This window comes from Vulpes lagopus, chromosome 20, assembly GCF_018345385.1.
Source record: "Vulpes lagopus strain Blue_001 chromosome 20, ASM1834538v1, whole genome shotgun sequence".
NCBI lineage: Eukaryota > Metazoa > Chordata > Mammalia > Carnivora > Canidae > Vulpes > Vulpes lagopus.
Genome location: NC_054843.1, coordinates 30,998,445 through 31,021,871, shown reverse-complemented (window position 1 = coordinate 31,021,871; position 23,427 = coordinate 30,998,445). Strand labels below are relative to the sequence as shown.

The 23,427-nt window shown below is 35.0% G+C and overlaps 1 protein-coding gene across 2 annotated transcripts in view; it reads left to right on the top strand.

Annotated features, from left to right (window-relative positions):
- The window catches only part of ROBO1 (roundabout guidance receptor 1), a 1,146,492-nt gene that overhangs the window by 1,016,606 nt on the left and 106,459 nt on the right, over positions 1–23,427 (top strand). For both annotated transcript variants that reach the window (XM_041735102.1, XM_041735103.1), the window contains 3 exons: positions 11,803–11,923; positions 12,269–12,407; positions 15,010–15,137. In XM_041735102.1, the coding sequence (XP_041591036.1) occupies positions 11,803–11,923; positions 12,269–12,407; positions 15,010–15,137 (388 nt within the window). The remainder of the gene's footprint in view (positions 1–11,802; positions 11,924–12,268; positions 12,408–15,009; positions 15,138–23,427) is intronic.

The following is a 23,427-nucleotide window of genomic DNA, read 5'->3' as shown; positions in this document are numbered from 1 at the left end:
TTTTAACATGAGCAGTGTTGGAGAAGGAAGCTATTATTTCTGTCTTATCATATGTCCCTTATGAAAGGAGGCTCCCATTTGCCCAGTAATGGAGCTGGGCTCTGACATAGTCTCGTGATCAATAAAAGAGAGCGAAGTAACTGGCCATATGGATATTGAAACTCTGACCCTGGTCTGATAAACCCTGACTGATTAATCAATTAAGCTAGTGACTTGCAAGTGTTGTCTTGCTCTCTTTTGACTCTGGGATTAAAATACAGAATGGGAATGGGTGTTTACTTGAATTTGTAGCTACTTTAGGGGATATTCATATTTGTAGAGAATCCCAATAAATAGGATTAAATGATTTTATTGCTTTTTAAACTTTTTTCAAATAACAGGTGTTTCCATAAAGTGATTCTCTTTACTTCATTTCCATAAAGTCATTTTGAGTTTCTGAATTCAAGAATCCCTTGCATACTCAAACCTTGATTTGACTTTTTTCTGCCATGGTTATTTATCTTCTTCAGAATATAAGTGAATTTAAATTTCAAGAGTAACAAATTATACACAGTCTCTGGAAAAGACATCATCTTAGCAAGGCATTTGGTGGTGAGAGAAATTCTCACCCTAGACCAAAACTATAGAGAACTAAGCATAAGAACTGATGGAGAGAAAAAGGGATTTACTGTTTGAAAAGTATTTTCAGCTGGTGCACTTATAACTCAAAAGAGCCAAGTGTTTGAAAATGAGCTTTTTCTTCCTTCAAATACTATGAGCATTTGTCATCTTTGTTTCTAGAGTATAGTCATAATTCCTCCATAGATTTTTATTTCAGACTGTCCTAACAGTGACTGTATGTAAATTCAGAATTATAGCCAGATGGTGGGACAAGGTGATAAAAAGCAAACCTGGTTTTGTAGAAAAGTGAAAATTGCCCATAAGACTTTGTTTTTACCTTTAAAACAGCAGGACATTGTTTCAGGAGACCTGTGAAGGAACTAATACATTAACTTTAATAGCTAAGAGCTAAATTAATTTTTCATATGCATGCATAATACTGCCATGTAACACCTATAATTTTCATAGAGGTAAAAATCAATCAACTTTCTTACTTTTAGAAGATAGCTAGCAAGGGCTCTTTTCTTCCAAAACCACTCTTTATATTACCTCCTTTTTACAGGATTTAGTTTTGGGTTCTGATCTTAATGACTGGGGAACCAGACACCTGGGGAATCAGCTAAAAGCTTTCCCTGTTTATCTGTTCTTCGTTTGACCAGCACTAAGCAGTTGTCTTGTCTGCCCCTGGTTTGAAATACAATAAATTAAAGGGGGCTTTCTCGGTTGATTGCTTTAGGCTACATAACTGTGACTGGCTCAAGAAAATGGGTGTCTAAAAGAAAATGCCAAATCCAAGGCTTCATATTGACTTTGAGCCACACTTGAGTGAAATAGGTGTGTTTTAAGGATAAAGACTGTATTTCTTTTCTATTATTCCTTGTTAAAATGAGGATTCACGGAAAGGTCCCCTGGTGATATAAACTAGATAGACAGAAAGGTAATAATTTATACCTTCACAAAGAAAATCATCCTCTCCCTGTAACTTAACGATGTCTCTCTGTAGGGTGGTTCCTACTTGCCTGCAATTAGCAATACAGCCCTTCCTGATGTAGTCTGTAATCAAATTATCATAGGTGTGCTTCTGCAGCAGCAAACAGCCAACTACCAATTTATAAATTGCTAGGAGGGAGAAATGAAAAGTTTAGGAGGAGAAATGGAAATAGCAGAGAAATGCAGCTGCCATAGTCATAGGCAGCAATTCTCCCAGGCCTGTGTTCTCAGCTGGCAGCTCACCAAGCTGTGTAGAGCCACGTGTTCCCACTGGGATAATTGCTTTTTCTGCATGAGTCTCTTGTTGCTTCCCTCTGATGACTGAGTGTGTTTAAACTCCTGGCTGAAATCATGTTGGTTTTTAAATGGTATTGTAAAGTGTACCCGCAAACAAATGAAATTGGATCATGTTCTCTTCTATGCATGTAGCCTAAGCAAATATGGGACACCAATAGAGAGATCCTAATTGCCTATTTTTCCTCTCTATTCTACTCCTAAGAGAATAGTCGAAAGACCTACCAGTTATGGTTTTCTCCTTGTAATGCTGTCCCTTTTAATGTAAGCAGGAAAAATGCAAAATGGGCATTTGATTGCTTTCAATTTGTCATTTTCATATTTTTTATAACAAATATGTACTTTCCGAGGCATCTTTTATATAAGATTTTTTTGTGCAAATCTCATGGACATTATTTACACTTTAAGTAGACTGTAGACAGGAAATGGGCTTTGCCTAAGAATGGATGAGTCAGTGGATTAGTAATACCCAGGTGAAAACTTTTTATAGTGCCATTAAAATCTAAATTAATTTAAAAAATAATCGATAGTAAAAAATATTGTAAATACTATTCTATAATATATTTTTCTCAGTTAACACATCTCTTTGGTACGGCCACTCTCATTGTGTCACGAGTCCATATCGAACTGGTGATGAGTACATGGCAGCTTTACCTAACAACCTTTGGATGAGCAGCATGAAACCAGGTCACATCTAATCAAGAGACTTGAGTGGGAAATATTTTTAAAAATGCAATTTTTTTTTCTTCCTTCTACTTCTTCTCTTTCTCCCCTTCCTTTCTAAGGTCTCTGAACCAAAATGATAAACTTTGTAAGCCAGGAAGAACTGTGATTTGGCTGATCCTAGTTTATTGTCTATATACTTATTTAAAATAAAATTTAAACTGGAGACTTAAATATGAAATCATGTCATGGATAGATGATATTTTATTTTTATTTTTTTGGATACATGGTATTTTAAAAAGCATTATTTTTCTTGTACTCTTATACTACAAAAGTACAAATAAACAGAATAAATAAAAATTTTCTTGGAATTTGTTTATATACTAAGAAAAGTATTTATAGTGACTAATTGATACAAGTAGTTTTAGGTTAGTGATTTTTGATAGCAGACATTTATCAAAAATTTAAATTTGTATCTGATTATTACCTACATTAAAATTAGGTTCCAAAGAGTGAACAAGAACACAATTATTAATATGTACATTCAGAGATATAAAGTATCTACATATGATATTAAAATGTTATTAGTAAAAACATGAAATTATTTAATTCTAAACATTCTAATTATTAACTGTTCTTTTTGCACTACTTATAGGTATAAGAAATACAGTAATTTCTTTGATACTGTATAAGATCTGAATTATATGAATTATCTTTACTTGGTTGTAATCTTTTTAGATTGCTACGAGACATGTATTTTATCCAATCTGCTATCATTTGTATGTATAATTAATTCCACTACCACCAGTCTTTTTGCTTAATTTTGAATGCAATAAAGCATGGTTGTTTTTGAAAGGTGCTACTGTAGGGTCTGTTGGAGAAAACATGGATGCTTTAATCTGAATTGTTTACATTCAAGGTTGATACCACTTTTGCAGCCAGATTGGAAAGTAGTGGATATTATTTTAATTCCCCTCCTTCTCTCTCTGCTCCCTGCTTAAACAACATATCTTTTTGGTTTATTTTTGTTGTCATTGTTGAATTAATGTGACATTTGGGGGGAAAAGCTGTTATTGTGATTCTTCTCTACATGTCTCTGTTGAAAGTACTCCATAGGGATCATCCAAAACTGCCCTGCAGTTTATTTCACCAAGGAGAATGTCTGGGGGCCATGCCTGACCATCTGGGGTACCTGCATCTCATTGTCATTAAGAAGTCTTAAACCCATGCAAAGTACTTCTCTAGTTCACAACAGCTTGATATTCATGGTGTAGGTCAAAGATCCAGGCAGAATTGGCAGCATTACTAGGAACAGACATTCTACTCAAAGAGAGTTAGTAGTAAATTGCTTAAGGATGATACATACTAGACTGTCTCTTCATATTTACTTTGCAAAAATAGTATAACAGTGGTAAAGAATCAAGTTTTTCAGAAAATAAGTTCTAAGCCCAGGTGCTTTAAAAATTTCACTCTTCATATTAACCCTGCTCATTAAGCCTTTATTACTGTAAATGAATATATCTGAGCCTTCAAATCATTTTGAAAATTGTAAAAATTTAGTGTTGCACAATTTTTCACTGGTATGATGACATCTACATATATCTGATAAGTATTATTTAAACATATTTCTCTTCTAGCATCCTAAATCATTATTCTTTTAATCTGTTGTGATGATGTACTTAAAAATAGTATTTCTCATAAGGAACACAGATTTTAAATGCAAAATCTATTAAAGGAAATGAGATAAATTATATGACAGTTTGGTGGTTAGCAATTTGAAATCATCTTTGAAGGCCTTAATATAATTAGTGGTTTCATTTTTGGTCTGCTGAATTCAAGTCATATTAAGTTAATGTAATTAAAGGCAGAAAAGATTTTGTGTAGCCAAACTAGTTAATTAGCCCCAGTTGGGTTAGTATGTTAACCTAGAGGTGTATGGCTAATATTGTGGGGGTGATGCCTGAAAAAAAAATCCTGTGTAACAGATACTGCAAATCATCTGACTTGCTTTAGGGTAGAAAATGAAGACATACCAAGGAGTTCATTTTAAGTTCATCTTTATTTCTGATTGTAAGTACTGATTGCAGGGTAGACTATATACTTCATTGAATAACCGGACAAAAAGCTTACTTAATTTACTTTTTAAAAGAAAACATGCTTTTTTGTGTACAAAGATAATCAGGTTTTCTTTTGTATTCTGGAAATAATTCTCATTGAAGTTCTAATTCTGATTTTTTTCATGCTTACTGGGAAAAAGAAAATGATAATCTTTTTGGTTAAAAAGCTACACCTTGAGCAGCCCCAGGTGGCTCAGCGGTTTAGCGCTGCCTTCAGCCCAGGTTGTGATCCTGGAGATCTGGGATCGAGTCTCACATCGGGGCTCCCTGCATGGAGCCAGCTTCTCCCTCTGCCTATGTCTCTGCCTCTCTCTGTGTCTCTCATGAATAAATAAATTAAATCTTTAAAAAAAAAGAAAAGCTACACCTTATGCTTCATTTTTCTATATTATCTTGGTAGTTAGTAAACATTGTAGTAAAGATAAAAACATTCTACAAAGTGATTTTCAGTAGCTTCAGAGAAATCTTTGAGTGCTAGGAGAGATGTTTTACGCCTAAGGAAAATGACCATGTATTATTTTTTAAAGGGAAAATGCTACTTTATAAGAATCCTGTATATCAAATACATTGATGTGTTTTACACCTTAATGTCTCTGAAATACTTTAAACAAAATTTGGAGGCTGGTATTTAAATATCTAAAGTTCTTTACCACTTTCTTCTTTTTTTCCTCTTCTGTCTCCTTCCTCAAAAAGAGCAAGTCCACTGGGAGACTTGTTTTGTTTTGTTTTTATCAAGTATGTAGATATCTGCGGCCCCCCTTTAAGCACTGTCTAGAGCTTATGGAAATGTGGGTTTCTGATGTGGTTACCAGCATGGTCTGGTAAGGTATATTGTAATGAGGAAGTAAGACCTCTGCCTTAGATTTTTGACATAGGCTAGATGCCAGCGTATTGTCTGAAAGTTTAACGCACTCTGCTTCTCCACCACCCGGATTATGTTAATTGAAGAAGTGTTGCTGCAATGCAGTGTTTAACATTGTGTCTGTTCGTTATACAAACTCGTTTTTGATAGGTTTACAATTTGGCTGTCAGATCCAGTTGCAGGAAGAGACCTGCCAAGACATATTTCTTAGATTGTTTTAAATACGGCTATTTTCACATTTACAGTGTTTTGTATGTATTAGACATATTTTCCTCTCCTATGTAGAGAGGAAATGTCAATTTTTGGTTTACAAAGGGGCACTAACATTTAGAATGTGTAAAGTCACTCTTTACAATCAGTATTATTATATGACTCAACATAAAGTGATGATTATTAATAATATGTCCTGTTTGGGAGCTGGTGTGTTATATTTGATCAGGGTTATAGTACTGTTTTCCCGTTCTTTTGTTTACTGAAAAAAACAGACCACCATATAGTCTACAATTGAGACCATAGAGAATAAAATGTTGGCTTTTGCTTAGCTGTTTCCATTCGGCCATTGACATAATGTCAGAATCAACTTGAATTTATAGACATTGAAGACTACCATTTTCATCCATTATTTTTTTTTCATATTTGTCTGTTTGCTGCACTTTGTTGTTTCTTCCTTCACCTTTGTCAATTTCAGTCTCTGACATCTCTAAAGAGATGTTTCTTCCAGGTTGGGTGAGGCTTGTTTAGTTTTCCATTTAAGTTGTAATGCCTGCTTGGGGACCCTTAAGCATTATTGCCAGTGGGTATAGAATGGAATGTAGTACTTTATAATGAAATTGTCTTACTAATGGTATAGAAGGTGTGTGTGTGGGGGGGGGGGGGGTATTTATACTAATCCCTGAAGTCACAACACTGATTTCCCAAATAGAATGAACATTTATTATTTTGTCTAATTTTAACTCCTCCTCCCTTCCTTCTGTCATTTTAATCCAGCATTTATCCTTAGGCCAGAGCCAGACCTTTAAAACAAAATTTCTCAACCTCGGAACTATTGACATTTTGGGTGTGATAATTCCTTATTTGTAGAGGACTCCTCTATGCATTGCAGGGTGTTTCACAGCCTCCCTGGCCTCTACCCACTATGGGTTAGTAGCACCCCTGCTGCCCCCTCTCAGTTGTGATAACCACAGATACCTTAAGTCATTGCCATATATTACCTGGGAGAGGGCAGGTAACTGCCCTCATAAAGAATCACTGTTTTAGAGGAAATAAATATTTGGCCTGAGAATTACTTGTTCCTAAGGCTCTGCTGTGTTGATGCAGATAAACATTTTTCTGACCAAAGCAATGGAAGATGTGTTACTAATTGATTTTAATAAAAAGCTTCTGGATGGAGCCTTGCAAAGGAAGATGGGTTCTGATTAGACAAATGCATGCATCTTTAATCATTAAATCCATAAGTATAATATATAATTATGATGACCTGCAGGCATTTTTCTAAGTACTTTATATACTTATCTCATGTAACTCAGTGTCCTTGGAGAAGTGTGTTAAGAGTATCCCCATTTTAGAGAGGAAAAACAGAGGTAGATGCCTTGCCTGCTACCACACGTATATTCTAAGACACAGTGATTCCTGGGCCATGCTCACTTTGCTTTCCTATGTGAATATATCTACTTTTGGTCAATTTGAAAGATTTTGTGGGATTTAGAAGTCTTCTCTCTCTTTTTTAAATTTTTCTATGTATATTTTCATTTTCAGTTTGGTTCCAACCAGATAATGTGGGTAAAGAATACTTTGGGGAAAAAAGGTGCAATATAGTTGACTTCATGAAGCCATTGATGATTAATATCTCTGCTGTTAATTCAAGAAAAAAATTATATTTTTCTCATCTGAAATGTCTTATAAGATTAATATTTTTATTTTTAGGCTTTGATTAGTTATTTTAGCTTCTTTTCATTGATACAGAAATTACATATAAATGAACAAGTGTGATAAATGTATGCTTTTTGTCATATTACATGAATCTAATGAAAAAAGCTTCTCAAGGTAACCTGATTCATTTAAAAACATTTCTCACAGAAATAAATGTCAGAGTGGTCCATACAACTAGTATTTACTTGCAAAGGACAGAGAAAATATATTGTAAAATGCCTCATGGGTTACTTTTATTTTGAACAGTAAACATGGTTTAGCAAAGCAGTCTGTAAAATAAAATCTTATAGAAGAGGAATGGCTTTTCTATTTATATTTAGTAGCAAAATACAGCTATGTGTTTCCAAAGCATAAGTCTCCTACCAGATGGGTTTAGAAGAGTTTTTCAGGACTGAGCCAAGTGTGAATACAGTTGACTCTTGAACATCACAGAGGTTAGGGGTGGCCACACAGTCAGAAATCTGTGTATAACTTTTTATCCCTCCCAAACTTAACCAAGAGTCTGCTGTTGACCAGATGCCTTATCCATAACATAAACACACTTATTTTTTGTGTTATATATGTTTTCTCTACCGTATTAAGATAAAGTAAGCTAGAGAAAAGAAAATGTTATTAAGAAAACCATAAGGAAGAGAAAATACATTTACAGTACAGTATTTATTGAAAAAAATCCGCACGGATATATTGGACCTGCAGAGGTTACACTCCTGTGGTTCAAAGTCAAGGGTATAGCTAGAGTTGTAGGAATAGAGTGTGAGCAACACATTCTTCAGTATTTGATAGCTTTCTTTGAATTTGTAGTTCGCCTTAGTTATTGCTTCATCCCACTCACCGCAATATTGGAATGTTCCCCTGTCTGAGAATCTCCTGGCAGCCCCCTCATAACTCATGTTAACACAATCCCACTTCTACTCAATGTATAGAGATCCTTTCAAAATAAAACAGTGCTGGGCTGAAATATGTAATGTTAATTGGTGCCCCACGTGTGCATCAGTGAGTTGGTTTAAAACTCTACATTCCCAATTATTTAAGATTTGTAAAAGCAAATTAGTGCTATGTTATACTGAAGCTATAAAAATGTCTGTACTCTTGAAAATTACTTACACTTTATCATTCTTTGACTCTCATTTTCCTCCACATTTGAATATATTCTAAAATTATTTGTAAAGCTTTATAAATATAAGGCTTGGGTATGTGGATATGACTCATTGACTTACCTTTTAGAGCAAAAAGAATACTTGCAGTATTTACTTCCTCTTATTTTGCTATAAATTTTACTTATTAATGTATAATCCCTTTAGACATGAAGTGACCACCTAAATATGAAAAAACATTTAAAGGTAGATTGTGAGGCATAAGGGGAGGTTCAATGTCTTATTCAAAATTAAAGAACCGATAAAGGAACATCTAGGAACACATCTCAGATCATTTAACTTTCCTATCAGGAATAGAATTTGTCGCCTTCATTTTTGCTGGAAAAATTTTGTTTCCTCAAGACTTTAGAAACGTTTATGGAAGGTGTTTCAAAATAAGTATATGACAAAAGGTTGCAGCAGATCTTAGTAGTACGGATCTTGATATGATTCTCACATTTTCTGAACCTCAATAAGTCAAGCTCATTAAACTCCCATTTATTAAATTGCAATTTTAACAGTGTCATGGGCTGTGTGTTTCCTGTCATTTGTACATCTCATGTAGCCAAAGGCGTATATCTTGGCTAAAATCTGTTCCAACTTGCTAAGTGACATTGGGCAAGTCACTTTACTTCCACATTTCTTTTTACTATTTCCTAGATACTGTGACAAGTATTGGGGCTAAAAGACAAATTAGATATGCTAGATATGCTTCTCTGCCTCAGAGTTCATAGTCAAGGAGGAAATCTGGCATTTAAACACAAAATTAAAACATACGGTAATGATGGGCATAGTGGAGCTTTTCAGGAGAGGAGATTATACTTTACTGAGCTGCTGGTTCCATAAGTGAAAAATGATGTTAGTATAACACTTGCTCTAACAGCCTCACAGCAGGATTATGATAAAAACTAAAATTTAAATGATAAATTCACACAAAAGCCATTTTATGAAGCATAAAACAGCACTGTGAACCAATAGCCTGAAGGTTGTATATACATTTGAATTAAGACTCCCACTCTGAGACTCTCTAACAGGATAATTGCACATGTGAGAAAAGATGCTGATTTGGAAGAGGGAGGATGAAAATCTTAAACATCTATCAATAGGGGTTTGGTAAAATATGATAAATCTATATAATGGAATACTATGTATAACGGAATACTATTTAGCCATTGAAATTTTGGGGGAGGATCTGTATACAAGGTCTTAAATGTTTAAAATGTAAAAGTATTCTCATATTATGGAGTTGAAAATGCATACAGAAGAGCATATACTATATTATTCTACTTTAGTAAAAGTGTGTGTATATAGATATAGATGTAGAGGTGGATCTATATATTGTGTGAGAGAGAGAGTGTGTACATGCCAAAAGAAGACTGAATACAAAGTATTGACTATCGTTAACCTGTGGAAGATTTGTTGTTTTTGTGTAACATTTATTTCTTTGTATTATTCTGTGTGAAATTAGGTAAGTGTATATGAAAAAATATATTTATATAACATATCTTATAACTGCTGTAAACCTTTATAGAAATGCTCCATTGGATAACAGACTAGATTTTGTGTATAAAAAGTTTGTATTCAACAAAAATCATTTGAGTGATCACTATGTGCAGGCAATATTCTATTATGATGGGTAGAGTCATGAGCAAAATAGAGAAAAGTCCCTGTGTGTGTGTGTGTGTGTGTGTGTGTTTAAAGAATTTATTTATTCATGAGAGACACACAGAGAGATGTAGAGACACAGGCAGAGGGAGAGGCAGGGAGCCCAGTGCGGGGAGCCCCATATGGGGAGCCCGATGCAGGACTCAATGCCAGGTCCGCGGGCTCACCAGCCGAGCCAAAGGCAAATGCTCAACCACTGAGCCACCCAACTGCCCCATCCCTGTGTGGTTTTTGTAATGGCACCTAGAAAATCATGATTATTGTTTTAATAAAATATCTGAAAAAATAATAAGTCCTAAAAGCCACAGAAATTAAAACTGCACTATTAATATTTGGTTTGTACTAAGACACAAAAACTTGGACACTATCTAGTTTGGGTATCTGTATTGAAACTAAGAATTTAGGTACCCGAAAACAGTATGACCCCACCTTTATAAAGTAGTGGTTACAATAAACTCCCAGTTTATGATGAAAAAAAAATTCCATTTGAATAGTTCTTTCCTGTCTGCCTTTTGTTTTTCTTTTCTTTGCTTTTTCTCCTTCCTTCTATTCTTTATTCTTTTCTTTCTTTCTTTCTTTCTTTCTTTCTTTCTTTTCCCCTCTCTCTACTTCCTCCTTCCTTTCCTTCCTTCCTTTCATCAGTACACTGTACAATATAACTGTGAGGTTGAGATCAAAACCTACATGAAGAAACATTCTAGAAATTATCCCTGACAAAACCTTTCTCAGGTTCAGAGCATTATAGATATTCATGGGTAATAGAACCCAACAACCCACCAAAAGTCTACTAAATTAAGTAAAGATAGTTCAATTTCTGCATCCTGATCTGAATTCATGGTTAACTTCAGCCTATTTATTGTACTGGAAGTCTGCTTATATTTGTAATTAATTCTTCTTCAAATAATTAAATGTTCAAGACTGAGTCCAAATGACTTTCAAGATGTTTTATTGGGATCTGACAGTCTGTGCCTCCTAAGTCCCTCAGAAACTACTTGGGCAGCAGCAACACCGATGTTTTTTTAGAACATCTCAGTTTCTACACTATTTTGGATCTTTAATGATATATTTCTTTAAAGCAACTGATAAATTAGAGACTTTTTATTTCCACATCTAGTACTAGAATATGCTTTCTGGAAATCGCTTATAGTTAATATGTATTTACATATTATACTCATATGGTATTAAGAATTTCCTTTTTTTTTCCTGCTTGCTAACCAAATTATTCATGAAGTTGTTTCGTTTTATTTAACTAAATAATGTGAAAGAACTTGGCTAGTTTAGAAATACAAATTTCTAGTTCTATGGAATTTAATAACTGTGTAAGAAGATGTAGGTAAGTAAAAGTATTTTGTACCTTTTATATTGCATATTTGGTATAAATTCTGTCTAAAGTTACTACCTATAAATATAGCAAGTACTGCACATTGGCCTTTTGGTAAAATTATGCTTTGTTCTTTGTTTGGAAAGTAGACTTCACTTATGAAGACTTCTGTTGTGTAGACATGGCTAAAGTAATTTTAATAGTATTTATGTAAAACTTTTTTTTAAGATACGAGGTGGAAAGCTCATGATTACTTACACCCGCAAAAGTGATGCTGGCAAATATGTTTGTGTTGGTACCAACATGGTTGGGGAACGTGAGAGTGAAGTAGCAGAGCTAACTGTCTTGGGTAAGTGAAATTTTAACTACTCTGCTCACTGTAAAGTAGACCTCTTATCATTTTTTAGTTTATACCAGTGAGAAAGAAGTGACCTTTTTAGAATGTAAATGAATATTTCTGTGAGATGGGATAGGAGACAAGAAATTAGCCAAGTAACCTGAGCTAAAGTAGCCACAACATGGGAAGAAAACTAGGAGAAAACTCTAAACCTAGGGAGGGGCTTCTAGAAGAAAGGAGCCATGTGAAATAATTTTCTAAATAATATTTTAAATTATAAATGTCTTTATGAACATCTAAAAGTGTTGTTCGTTTGTTCACTTCTGTATGTCCTTAAGATGGCTTTTTCTATTTCAGAGAGACCATCATTTGTGAAGAGACCTAGTAACTTGGCTGTAACTGTGGATGACAGTGCAGAATTTAAATGTGAGGCTCGAGGTGACCCTGTGCCTACGGTACGATGGAGAAAAGACGATGGAGAACTGCCCAAATCCAGGTACAGATTGCAATTTAGTGATAGGATCCATCTACTCAGAAATTCCACTGTTCAGACCACTGCTTATATACATGCCATTAGACTAGTCTACTCTAGACTTTTTGATCAGGGGCCAGAAGCAATATTAGAAATAATTAGAATCAAGAGGTTATCATACTTTCTCTGAGGGTTTCACATAGAACTATAGATCCATGACCCTGGCTTGCCCAGGGAACGCTTGTAAATGTGATATTCCTTAAACAGTTTTCTTCTGTCCAACCACAATTTATAATAATCTCTTGTATGAAAGTAGGTAGGAAAGAGAAAGAAGGCACAGCAGTAAAGACAGAGACATGAACCAACCACAAAGCAGGTTTCTATTTCCTTAGCTACAAAATCACCAGGGAATGGTAGAAGTCAGAGTCTCTTGTTATCTATCAAGCCTTTAAATTGGTCAAGAGCAGAGGTACACTTGCAGCCTCGGGGAATGAAGCTTTCAGGTGTTGTCTTGAAGCTGTCTGTCTATTCATTCAGCAAACGTATTGAGCCCTTGCTAGGTTTTGGGGTTACAGTTTCTGCTCACAAGGAGCTCCCAAAAGAAGATTTGTATGGATAGATACAAAATAACATAGCAAACCCTTTGTCACATAAATGGTGACCTGTGGGAGTAGGAAATCCACAGAGAGTTCTCAAAGGAAAGTAATACATGTAAGCAATGTCTTGAAAAATACATATAAATTTGAAAAGCAAGAAAGAAGAGGAGAGTCTTCCAGGAAAAGAGACATTACAACATAGACACAAATCTGAAAGAGAACATCGTACATTTTGAGTGGTGGAGACAACCCAAATGTCTATTGACAAAAGACTGGATAAATGAAATGTCCTGGCTACCTCCTAGGACATATGGCAAGAAGTTTTATCAGGTTGGAGACACTGGGGCCAAATTATAAGGGACTTTGTATAATAGACTGTAGAATTGTAAATCCTACTGCATGCACATTGATGAGTCAAAAGGGATAGTATGAATAGGATTACTTTTTTTATTTCTAAAGATTTTATTTTTAGGGCTGCCTGGGGTGCATAGTTAGTTGAGCATCTGACTCTTGGTTTCAGCTCAGGTCACCATCTCAGGGTCACGAGATTGAGCCTTTCGTCAGGCTTCATGCTCGGCATGGAGTCTGCTTGAGACTCTCTCTCCTTCTCCTTCTGCCCCTCCCCTCAGTGCTCGCTTGTGCTCTCTGTCTAAAAAAAAAAATAAATGTTTAAAAAATATATTTTATTTTTAAGTGATCTTTACAGCCAATCTTTGAGCCTCAGGCTTATAAACCTGAGATCAAAAGTCACATGCTCTACCAACTGAGCCAGGATTGGCTGAACAGGATTACTTTTTAGAGAAGATAATTTTTTAGCACTGTGGATATTACATTAATGTGGGGCAAGGCAAATGGCAGGGTGACTATTGCTGGTTTTGTCCAGGTAAGAGATATGGATTGCCTGAACTAGGCAGGAGATAGGGTAGGGGTCCATAGTAGAGAGAAATTTCTGAGACTAAACTGATGAATTGGATGATTTGTTAGATATAGAGAGCTGGTGGAGGAAGACACAGGGATATTGTATTAAGAGAAGTTGGTTTATATGATGGGGAAAGAAAAGAAAGTTTTATTCAGCATATGAAATGTTAGGTACCCATGGGATATGATGTCTATCAGTCATTTGGGATTATGAATTTGGAGCTTCAATGAAATAGGGATTGGGAACGTTTGTGCAGCTAATCAATATATAACCTACAGTAGCTAATATAGCTCAGGGATATTAAATAGAGTAAAAAGAGGATTAAAATTAAACTTCACAATAAACCCAGCATTGAAGGGGAGAGAAAATGAGGCAAGGCAAGCAAACTCTAGAATGAGAGCCTGGGTTTGGGTATCAACTCTGCCACTAGACTGCTGCAACCAAAACCAGGCTACCTTACTTTCTTATGCCTCCAATTTCTCACCTGCAATCTGGAAATGAGTACAGTACTTCATACATTTTTTTTTAAGATTGATTGATTGATTGATTTAAGGGGGTGGAGAGAGAGCATACAAGTGGAAGAAGCAGAGGGAGAGGGAGAGAGACACTCAAGCAGACTCTGTACTGAGCACAGAGCCCAAGGTGGGGCATGATCTCATGACCCCGAGATCACAAGCTGAACTGAAACCAAGAGTCTGGTGCTCAACCGACTGTGCCACCCAGGTGCCCCAATACTTCATGTAGTCCTTGTAATATTTTAAAAGATGAAAACTATAAAACAAAGTTCAGCAGATAGTAAAGATTTATTTAATGGTCTTTTAATTTTAGTATGCTGATAGTAGCTTGAGGAAATAAATGAAGAAGTGCCAACTTTGCCCAAAAGTCTTCTTCTAGAAAATTGTTTAGCCAACATAACTGTGAAAACAGGCTCTATCTGCATGCTTATTACATAGAGGAAGGCCACATTTCACCTTTTGTTTTAGATTTTCTGTAGAGAAAGTTGCATGTTGTTGACTTTCTGTCTGAGGTGCATCATATTGCTAATGATGGGACCTTTTAAGTAGAAAGTCACTTAACTATGCTTTTTTTTTTTTTTCTGTTACGTCACTAGATACGAAATCAGAGATGACCATACTTTGAAGATTCGGAAAGTGATGGCTGGTGACATGGGGTCATATACTTGTGTTGCAGAAAATATGGTTGGAAAAGCTGAAGCATCAGCTACTCTGACTGTCCAAGGTAGGATGTGGGAAGGTTTTGTGTTGGTGGTTTTATCATAGGAAATATAATGTCAATATTAGAAGAAAATACTATTTATTCAAGTAGTCTACATTAAATATAGACTTCAAGTAGTGCTGTAAATATTGCATTTCAAACATAATTTAAAGAAATGATCATTTTGCCTCTGGGAACTCTGTAAGTGTTTGTTACAGGAAATTGAATTAGGTTGAAATTATGGAAAATTCTGTTTTGGTGAAGCAGAGGAAGAGAATGTGCTTTAATCTCTGGGCCTGCAAACATAGAGCCCTTCTAATCTTTTAATTAAATGACAGCCATTACTATGAAAACTTTGTCTTTAAACGGAAACAAATCTAACAGTTCTTCAGACCATATACTTTCAAGGGTCTGTATAATTCAGAACACTAAAAGAAGATTCTATTTCCCTCTAAAATATAAGATCCTCCACAGAGTAAGGACTTCTGCCATCTTTTTTTTATTCCTACAGTCCTGTGAAATAACCACATTCAGTAAATATTTTTTGAATGAATGAATTGCATCTGGTACAGATTTATTATTTGATGTTATATGAGACCAAATGGATGTCACATTCTATGGCTACAAGTTTTTGAATGTCAGACTCACTTCTTAAAACTGATGTGCAGAAATGGTTCTTTTACCTTCTTTATATCCATAATCCAGATGTTTTTCATTGTCATCATCCCTTTTCTCCTTTCTTCATGATGTCATACAGATTATTTCTCACTATGTCTCATCTGAGACCTCTCTCATTTTTTTTTTCCTATTTAGGGACGAATTCTTTCTTGTGGAATTTGAGAGACAATTACTTTAAAAAAAAAAAAAAAACATTTTGCTTGTGAAAAAACTCCCCTATTTTGACAAATATAGAGAGTAAACAGGGATTTGGGCCCTAAACCACTTAGCTTGTTTCTGGGTCTGACATTAGCAACACTTGGCGCTGTCATCTTTTCTGAACACTGTCTCCTCTAAGGCTATTAGGAAGAAAAAGGTGGCTTTTGAGGAGAGCTGCTACTGTGGGCTTTCTATAAAAGAGCCTTGTGGGCTTTTTACAGTAAAAAAAAAAAAAAAAAAAAAAAGAATATTTTCTTTCTGTCTGTAAAGCCAGTATGTCCCATTTTGGGGTTTTTAGCTCACCCTCATAAAAACAAAAGAGAAAAAAAAAAAAAAAGAAAAGAAATGATCAAGACAAACATTGAATTTCTAAGGCCTAGACTACTTTTCTTTAATGTAAGTTAGACTTGAACTCCATGTAAGACTAAAAGTGTAAGAAAAGGAAACCCCTTTTATATTTAGAGAAAGCACAAATTTAAGAGATGTCAAATCCCAGTTCAAAAGCCCTCCAGAGGGAGTAAAAGGAGACCAGGATGAAGACAAGACACGAAAAGGTGTGTTTCTCTTTAGGCAGTTGTGACAGGGAGGATGATTGTCTATAATATTAGTCAAAGAGATATATTTCACTTTATGTTTTTTAAAGTCCTTTACCTTGGGAGTCTGATGCTTTTATTCATAATAACTATTCGACTGTATCTATAGTGGATGTTGAAATCAAAATAGATTTCTTCCTGCAATTTTATTTATTTTTTATTTTTTTTCCTGTCTACAATTTTAAGTTTGAATCCAAAGCTAATTCAGCCTTAAGTTTTCCATATGTAATTCTTACTCTCTAAGCCTTGATATTAATGGAAATTGGGTATAAATAATCAGATCTGGAAGCTACTTTAAGAATTTAGAATTTTTTCTTTCAACTGCATTGGGTTTTTTATAAACTTGAAAGATCTGTCTATTGGTGAGAAGGTCGTCTTTTATTCACATATTAAAATAAGATTTGAAAAAAAATAAAAAATAAAAAAATAAAATAAGATTTGAAGGACGCTTGGGTGGCTCAGTGGTTAAGTGTCTGCCTTCAGCTCAGCCTGTGATCCCAGGGTCCAGGATTGAGTCCCACATCAGGCTCCTTGCAGGGAGCCTGCTTCCCTCTCTGTCTATGTCTCTGACTCTCTCTGTATCTCTCATGAATAAATAAAAAAAATATTTTTTAAAATTAAAATAAAATAAAATTTGCACATTAATGTCACTATTAAAATATCTTTAACATTCTAGGATAGTATGCATAATATGCCAAAGAAAGTAACATGATTCCCAACTGTAGAAGATAACTAAGAAAAAAAAAAGGAAACTTTACAAAGGAAACTTGGGAAGTTGTATTTTTTTTCTTCATTTGAAATTGAATACAGAAAAATACTACTTACTGTAAGGCAAACTAATTTGAAATGAATTTATTTGATAGCAGGAAACCATTATAATAAATTCAGTAGTATATTGATTTCTGCATTTTATTTGTGGTTCATTTTTAAAAGTATTCGAGTCAGTAAGGGCTCAAAAAATAATCTTCCTTTTCCTTCACCTGTCATACAAAAAATACTTAATTTTGAGAGCTGATGTTGGGCAATGAAACCATGCTCCAGGTAGAAGCTCCTGGAAAAAAACACTGTTTTAGGAGGTTGCCCACTGGATTTTCAACCCCAGTACAGACATGATTAGTTTTAATATTTAAAAAATGAACTTGGGCAGCCTGGGTGGCTCAGAGGTTTAGTGCCACCTTCAGCCCAGGGCGTGATCCTGGAGACCTGGGATCGAGCACCAAGTCGGGCTCCCTGCATGGAGCCTGCTTCTCCCTCTGCCTGTGTCTCTGCCTCTCTCTGTGTGTCTCTCATGAATAAATAAATAAAATCTTTTTAAAAGAATAAATAAAAATAAAAATAATAAAATAAAATAAAAAATAAAAATAAATTTAGTTTGACAATCTCTTCTTTTTTTCCTTGAAATCCCAATTCTGCTTTCTTGGAGACTCTACCTGTACATATTTCTTTTGATAGTCCTTCTAAGGGTAGTGTTCATAGTGCTTAGCATCATACTAGGCATATAGTGGGCACATTATTTAATAAATACTTGTTACAATTTTTTAAAATATTTTTTTGCAAATTTTATTTATATATTCATGAGACAGAGAGAGAGAGAGAGAGAGAGGCAGAGACACAGGCAGAGGGAGAAGTAGGCTCCATGCAGGGAGTCCGATGTGGGACTTAATCCGGGGACTCCAGAATCACACCCTGGGCATGAAGGCTGGCGCTAAACCACTCTGCCACCCAGGCGTCCCCTACTTGTTACAATTTGAAATATGAATATGGACTCCAACCTTCTGCTTGAGTGGTAAAAATATCATAGGGACATCCGAGGGGAGATTCAGGCAGCTTCTGGTGGCTTTGATTCTGAAAGCCAACAGTAGGTTCTGGTGGATCAAATTTGAAGAGATTGCCCTCTTATGCTGCCTTCCAGGTTTGAAGGGGAATAGAGCTGTACCTAGTATTAGGCAGAGTGTCCTAAACTATCTGAAGTTTGTTATCTGAATGTATCTGAATATACATATCTATACTTATCTGAAACTTATTAAATATGCCAATGATTATCTGGAATTCCCCTGGAGAACTTGACTTAAGAATCTGAGGCTGAAAGCAGAAATTTGTTTTTATTTATTTATTTATTTTTTTGTTTAAGTTAAGCCCCATGCGGGTTTCATGCTCAACATGAAGTCGGCTTGAGATTCTCTCTCTGTCTTCCTCTGCCCCTCCCCCTTGCGCACTCTCTCTCTCAAATAAATATAACTTAAAAAAAATAAATAAAAAATCCATGCCCAATATGGAGCTTGAACTCAAATCCCAAGATCAAGAGTTACATGCTCTACCAACTAATTCAGCTAATTCAGCTAACTACCCCTTTATTTTTTATTGTAAACAAGCAAATCCATGAATCCCTGGAATGAGGACTTCTTTGAACTGATAGAAAGAATAAAAGACTTTAAAATTTTTCTTTAGAGTTTGAGTATCATCATAGCTGGAAGAAATGTATTACAAAGAATTGTGTAGCTAACAGCATAGACCTCGGAGTCAAAATTTAGTTGAAGTCATTTACTGTGTGACATAGAAAAGGTAATTTAAACCTCTTAAACCTCAGTTGCTCTTTGTGTAAAATGGGTATGGTAGTACCAACCTCAGAGCTTTTATAAGGATTAAATTAAGCCTTATATATAAAAAAGTTTGACATATTATCTGTTACAGAGTAAATGTTTCATAACTAAGGAATATTATATTCCTTTAGTGTTATTATTGATAGCTTTATTTCTTAAATTTAATAATTATTGGCTATTTAGCAAGAAAAATAATACAGTTCAGGTAATTCTAGACAGATAGGGTTGTTCTTTCTCTGCTATTAATAAATGAGAAATGTGAATTACTAATATAGTCATGATAATTTATTTTTTAAACTTTTTTTAATTTTTATTTATTTATGATAGTCACAGAGAGAGAGAGAGAGAGGCAGAGAGACAGGCAGAGGGAGAAGCAGGCTCCATGCACTGGGAGCCCGATGTGGGATTCAATCCCGGGTCTCCAGGATTGCGCCCTGGGCCAAAGGCAGGCGATAAACCGCTGCGCCACCCAGGGATCCCTAGTCATGATAATTTATGATACAAAAATTTTTCAAAACTCTTCTGAAATATAAATTTTATATTTTCACTGTTAAAGAAACATTACTGACTTTTATAGTAAATGTATTGGGGGGGTGTGTATGCGCCATCAAATCTCTAGTGCTAGATTTATATTGCAGTTTTGCAAAATAGCTGATAAATTAATGAAAATAATGACCATTTGGAAATAGAAATTATCAGTAAGATTACATTTTATGTTCAATGGAGTGTTATTGTTATGGAAATAATTCAGCAGAAGGTATTTGACTTCAATTATGATTCTGTTGCTTTAAAGAGTGGCTGTTTTGCAATCATTTTGATTCTCGCACCTCAGAATACCTTTCCTTAAAATAGGGTGTTTCCTGGCAATTCTAAGACTGGTAAGATGGTCCATGAGCAGATACCCTCAAAAACTGTTTATTCTCCTTAATGACCACTTGGAAGCTTCAATTAATCAGTACAAGCCATGAGTAAAATATGATGTCACACTCTGTTGTTATTATTATTATTATTAATTATTATTATTATTATTATTATTATTATTATTATTATTATTTCACACATTTATTTAAAGCCATCCCTGACTTACCATGACAGGGTACATAACAATATTCTTGGGTCACTGTAGAAATTACCATCATGAGACCATGCATAGAATTTGAGGAGAAAATAGGAATGTATCCCTATAACTGCTGGTCAGATCTTAACAGGTCTTCTTAGAGAAAAATTGGTAACCTTTCCAAGACAGAAGAACACTGTGGAGCTTTCCAGGGGACTTTCAGAAGAGTTGTTTCAAAAACATCATTGTGTAGTTGGGGGAATCCATTCCTAGAGGGTTTTGAAATTGGCTTCTAAAAGCATCATTGTCGTCTTGACTAATTCAGAAGAAAATTAGAACAAAGTAAAATGGTTATAGATGTTTAAGGGAAAAAAAAGGAAGGTAAAGCCTTTTTTCTCACCTTGCATTGACAAAACTATCTCTCCACCATTTTTGTTTAACTTTTGAGTCAAAAGCATCTTACCAGTAAGTATGAATGTCATATACATCATTATGAGAATACTATCGCTATGAGATAAGAAGCCATATATGAATGTTGTATACAACTTTAGGATTTGCATCAAATCCTAAAGTTTTCACCTCATTTCACATCTATTTACACTATATTCCTATTTACTAAGTGGGGAGGGGGCTTCTTTATATAGTGCTTCATCGTTAATGTCAGTATCTGTTCTGTTTCTGACATGTTCTTTTCATGCATTAAAAAAGTTCAAAATTAAAAAAAAACTGCACCTCTAAAACCTACACCACGTACATATCTCATGTGACATTGGATGGATTACTTCTTCTTGAGCAGCCAAATGCAAAGCCATTGAGCCAAATCAAAATATTGATTATTTATAGCACAGCAGATTTTATTTTACTCTGAAAAGAGGCAAATTATGATAGAATTTGGGAATATTAAGTTTTCAACTAAAAGTATGTGCATACTGGGCTTCATAAATATTTAGGCAATTTTTCAAAAAAGAATATCCAGATTCCTTTAACTGGCATGTCAATTTTGGGTTATCTTTGAAAGTGATTGTCAGAATGACTCAAAGGCTCTGCAGTAATTTGACCTATTGAAAAATAATTAATGTCTATTACATGACCAATAAAATATGGTGAGTTAACACTGTTTGGAATGATCATAACAGAAAAATCTTTCTGCTTAAACTCCGGTTAGCCAGAAAACTCAGTTAACGTAAATTAACATTCTGTTATTTCCTAGAGTAGTTTTTTAAAAAGGTTCTATTTATTTATTTATTTATTTATTTATTTATTTATCTATCTATCTATGTATCTATATTTATTTATTTATTTATTTATTTATTTATTTATTTATTTATTTATGAACAGAGAGAAAGAGCCTGTGAACAGAGAGGGGCAGAGAGGGGAGGGAGAAGGAAGGAATCTCAAGCAGATTCTGTGCTGAGCATGGAGCCCGAAATGGGGTTCGATTTCATGACACTGAGTGAGATCATGACCTGAGCTGAAACCAAGAGATGGATGCTTAACCACCTGAGCCATCTAGTCACCCCTGTCTAGAACAATTTAAGTTTCATTACCTACACATTTATACCATCAATGTTATTATATTTATACTTAATGTGTGCCTGCCCTTAATTTTCCCTTGTATATATAGCATCTCCACATCTCCTCCAGGAATTTTTTTGTGAACCTGAAATACACACCAAAAATCAAGCATCTTTTTAATGTCATCTAAGTTTTGATTAATTACATTGTTGTATTTGCACTTTAATGTCTCAATTTAGCAAGTGTAGGATTGCTGGCTCTGTGTTGGGTAGGAGTAAATTCCCTTCTTAGCTTGTGTTTTATATGGTATGATGACCCCATCTTTTAAGGCACAAGAAATATACTGTGGTATTTATAACCATTTTATAGGTTGTGACATACCTATAAAATATAAAATCTAACCAGAACAAAATAGATGCATAGAAGGCTCTCTGCCAGGGTTTTAAACAGTGTGCCATTGAAACTGCTGGAATTTATGCCTCTGCTTGGTGTTCTGAGAATGGTCACAGGTTTGTTTCATACTATTTTACTATCGTAATCTAAACCTGTTTGGCCTTTATTAGATGTTTGCCAGGTGGACCTTGAAGTTCTTCTTAGAATCATATGCTAGCTAACTCAAATTTTTGACTGGTTTATATTTGTGAACCGGTTGATGGTGAATTTAAAAAGTGAGGGATTTTGTTTTGTTTTGTTTTGTTTTCCTTTGGTTGAAATTAGCCTTTAGGAAAAGCATGACGGATGTAGCTTCAAAGCACTAAACGAAAAATAAAGGAAGAAAAATAATTTTATTTATTATGGCATTAACAACAAACCCTTTGAAATGAGTGATTATGTATTTATGATGAAAGCCCTGTTGATAGCTTTTTAAAATTTTCCATTTTTGAGAAGTGCTCTCCAGAAGGGAAGGTGGAGCATGAGGTCACGGAGAGGAGAATTTAAACCCCGAATTTCTCCCATTCCCAAGTCTACACGCTGCCTCTGAGCCGAATGCTTCTTTGCTTCAGTGATCCTCATGGCTTAACCAAGGCAAACTTGAGGGTGTTATTAATCTTTCTACTCCCTTTGCAACTTTACAGATAAAGCAGCTATTATTACTGTCACAATTTTATTTCCAAAGTGAATTTGTGACTCTGTCACCAGAATGATCATGTTCCCGTCACTATGTCTGTTATAGGAAACCAGACTGAAGACAGATTTCCATACCCCAGCCATTCCCCAAGCCATCACATTTTCTTTTGGCTGAGTTGAACCATTAAGAAAATCTAATCCCACTTTTTGTTTGTCTCGCTTACAATAGGAACTAAAAAGACATTTAGACCTCTCATTTCCTCAGCCCTAAGTGCCAGGCTGGTCCGACACAGGAAGCTGGACATTTAGATCTTAGTTCACACCTCACTGCACCCCTCTGCAGGCCGCTTGGAAGGACCAGTTATTCTTTGGAGCTCAAGAAATAGTTGCTTTTCTGCCCTTTCCGCAAACAGCTCTGTTAAAAGAAAAAGGCAGATACCAAACATCTCTAAGCCAGGTGATGCTCTCTTACCAGATGAGTGGGATTTCTGTGAAATCCCAGCTCCTTTCTGATAAGTGCTCGTCTATTTTTCTTTCTTTGATGTAAAATTACTCTGTTCTCTCAATTTCATCACCTGTTTTATTTTTTTAGTTATAACATATGG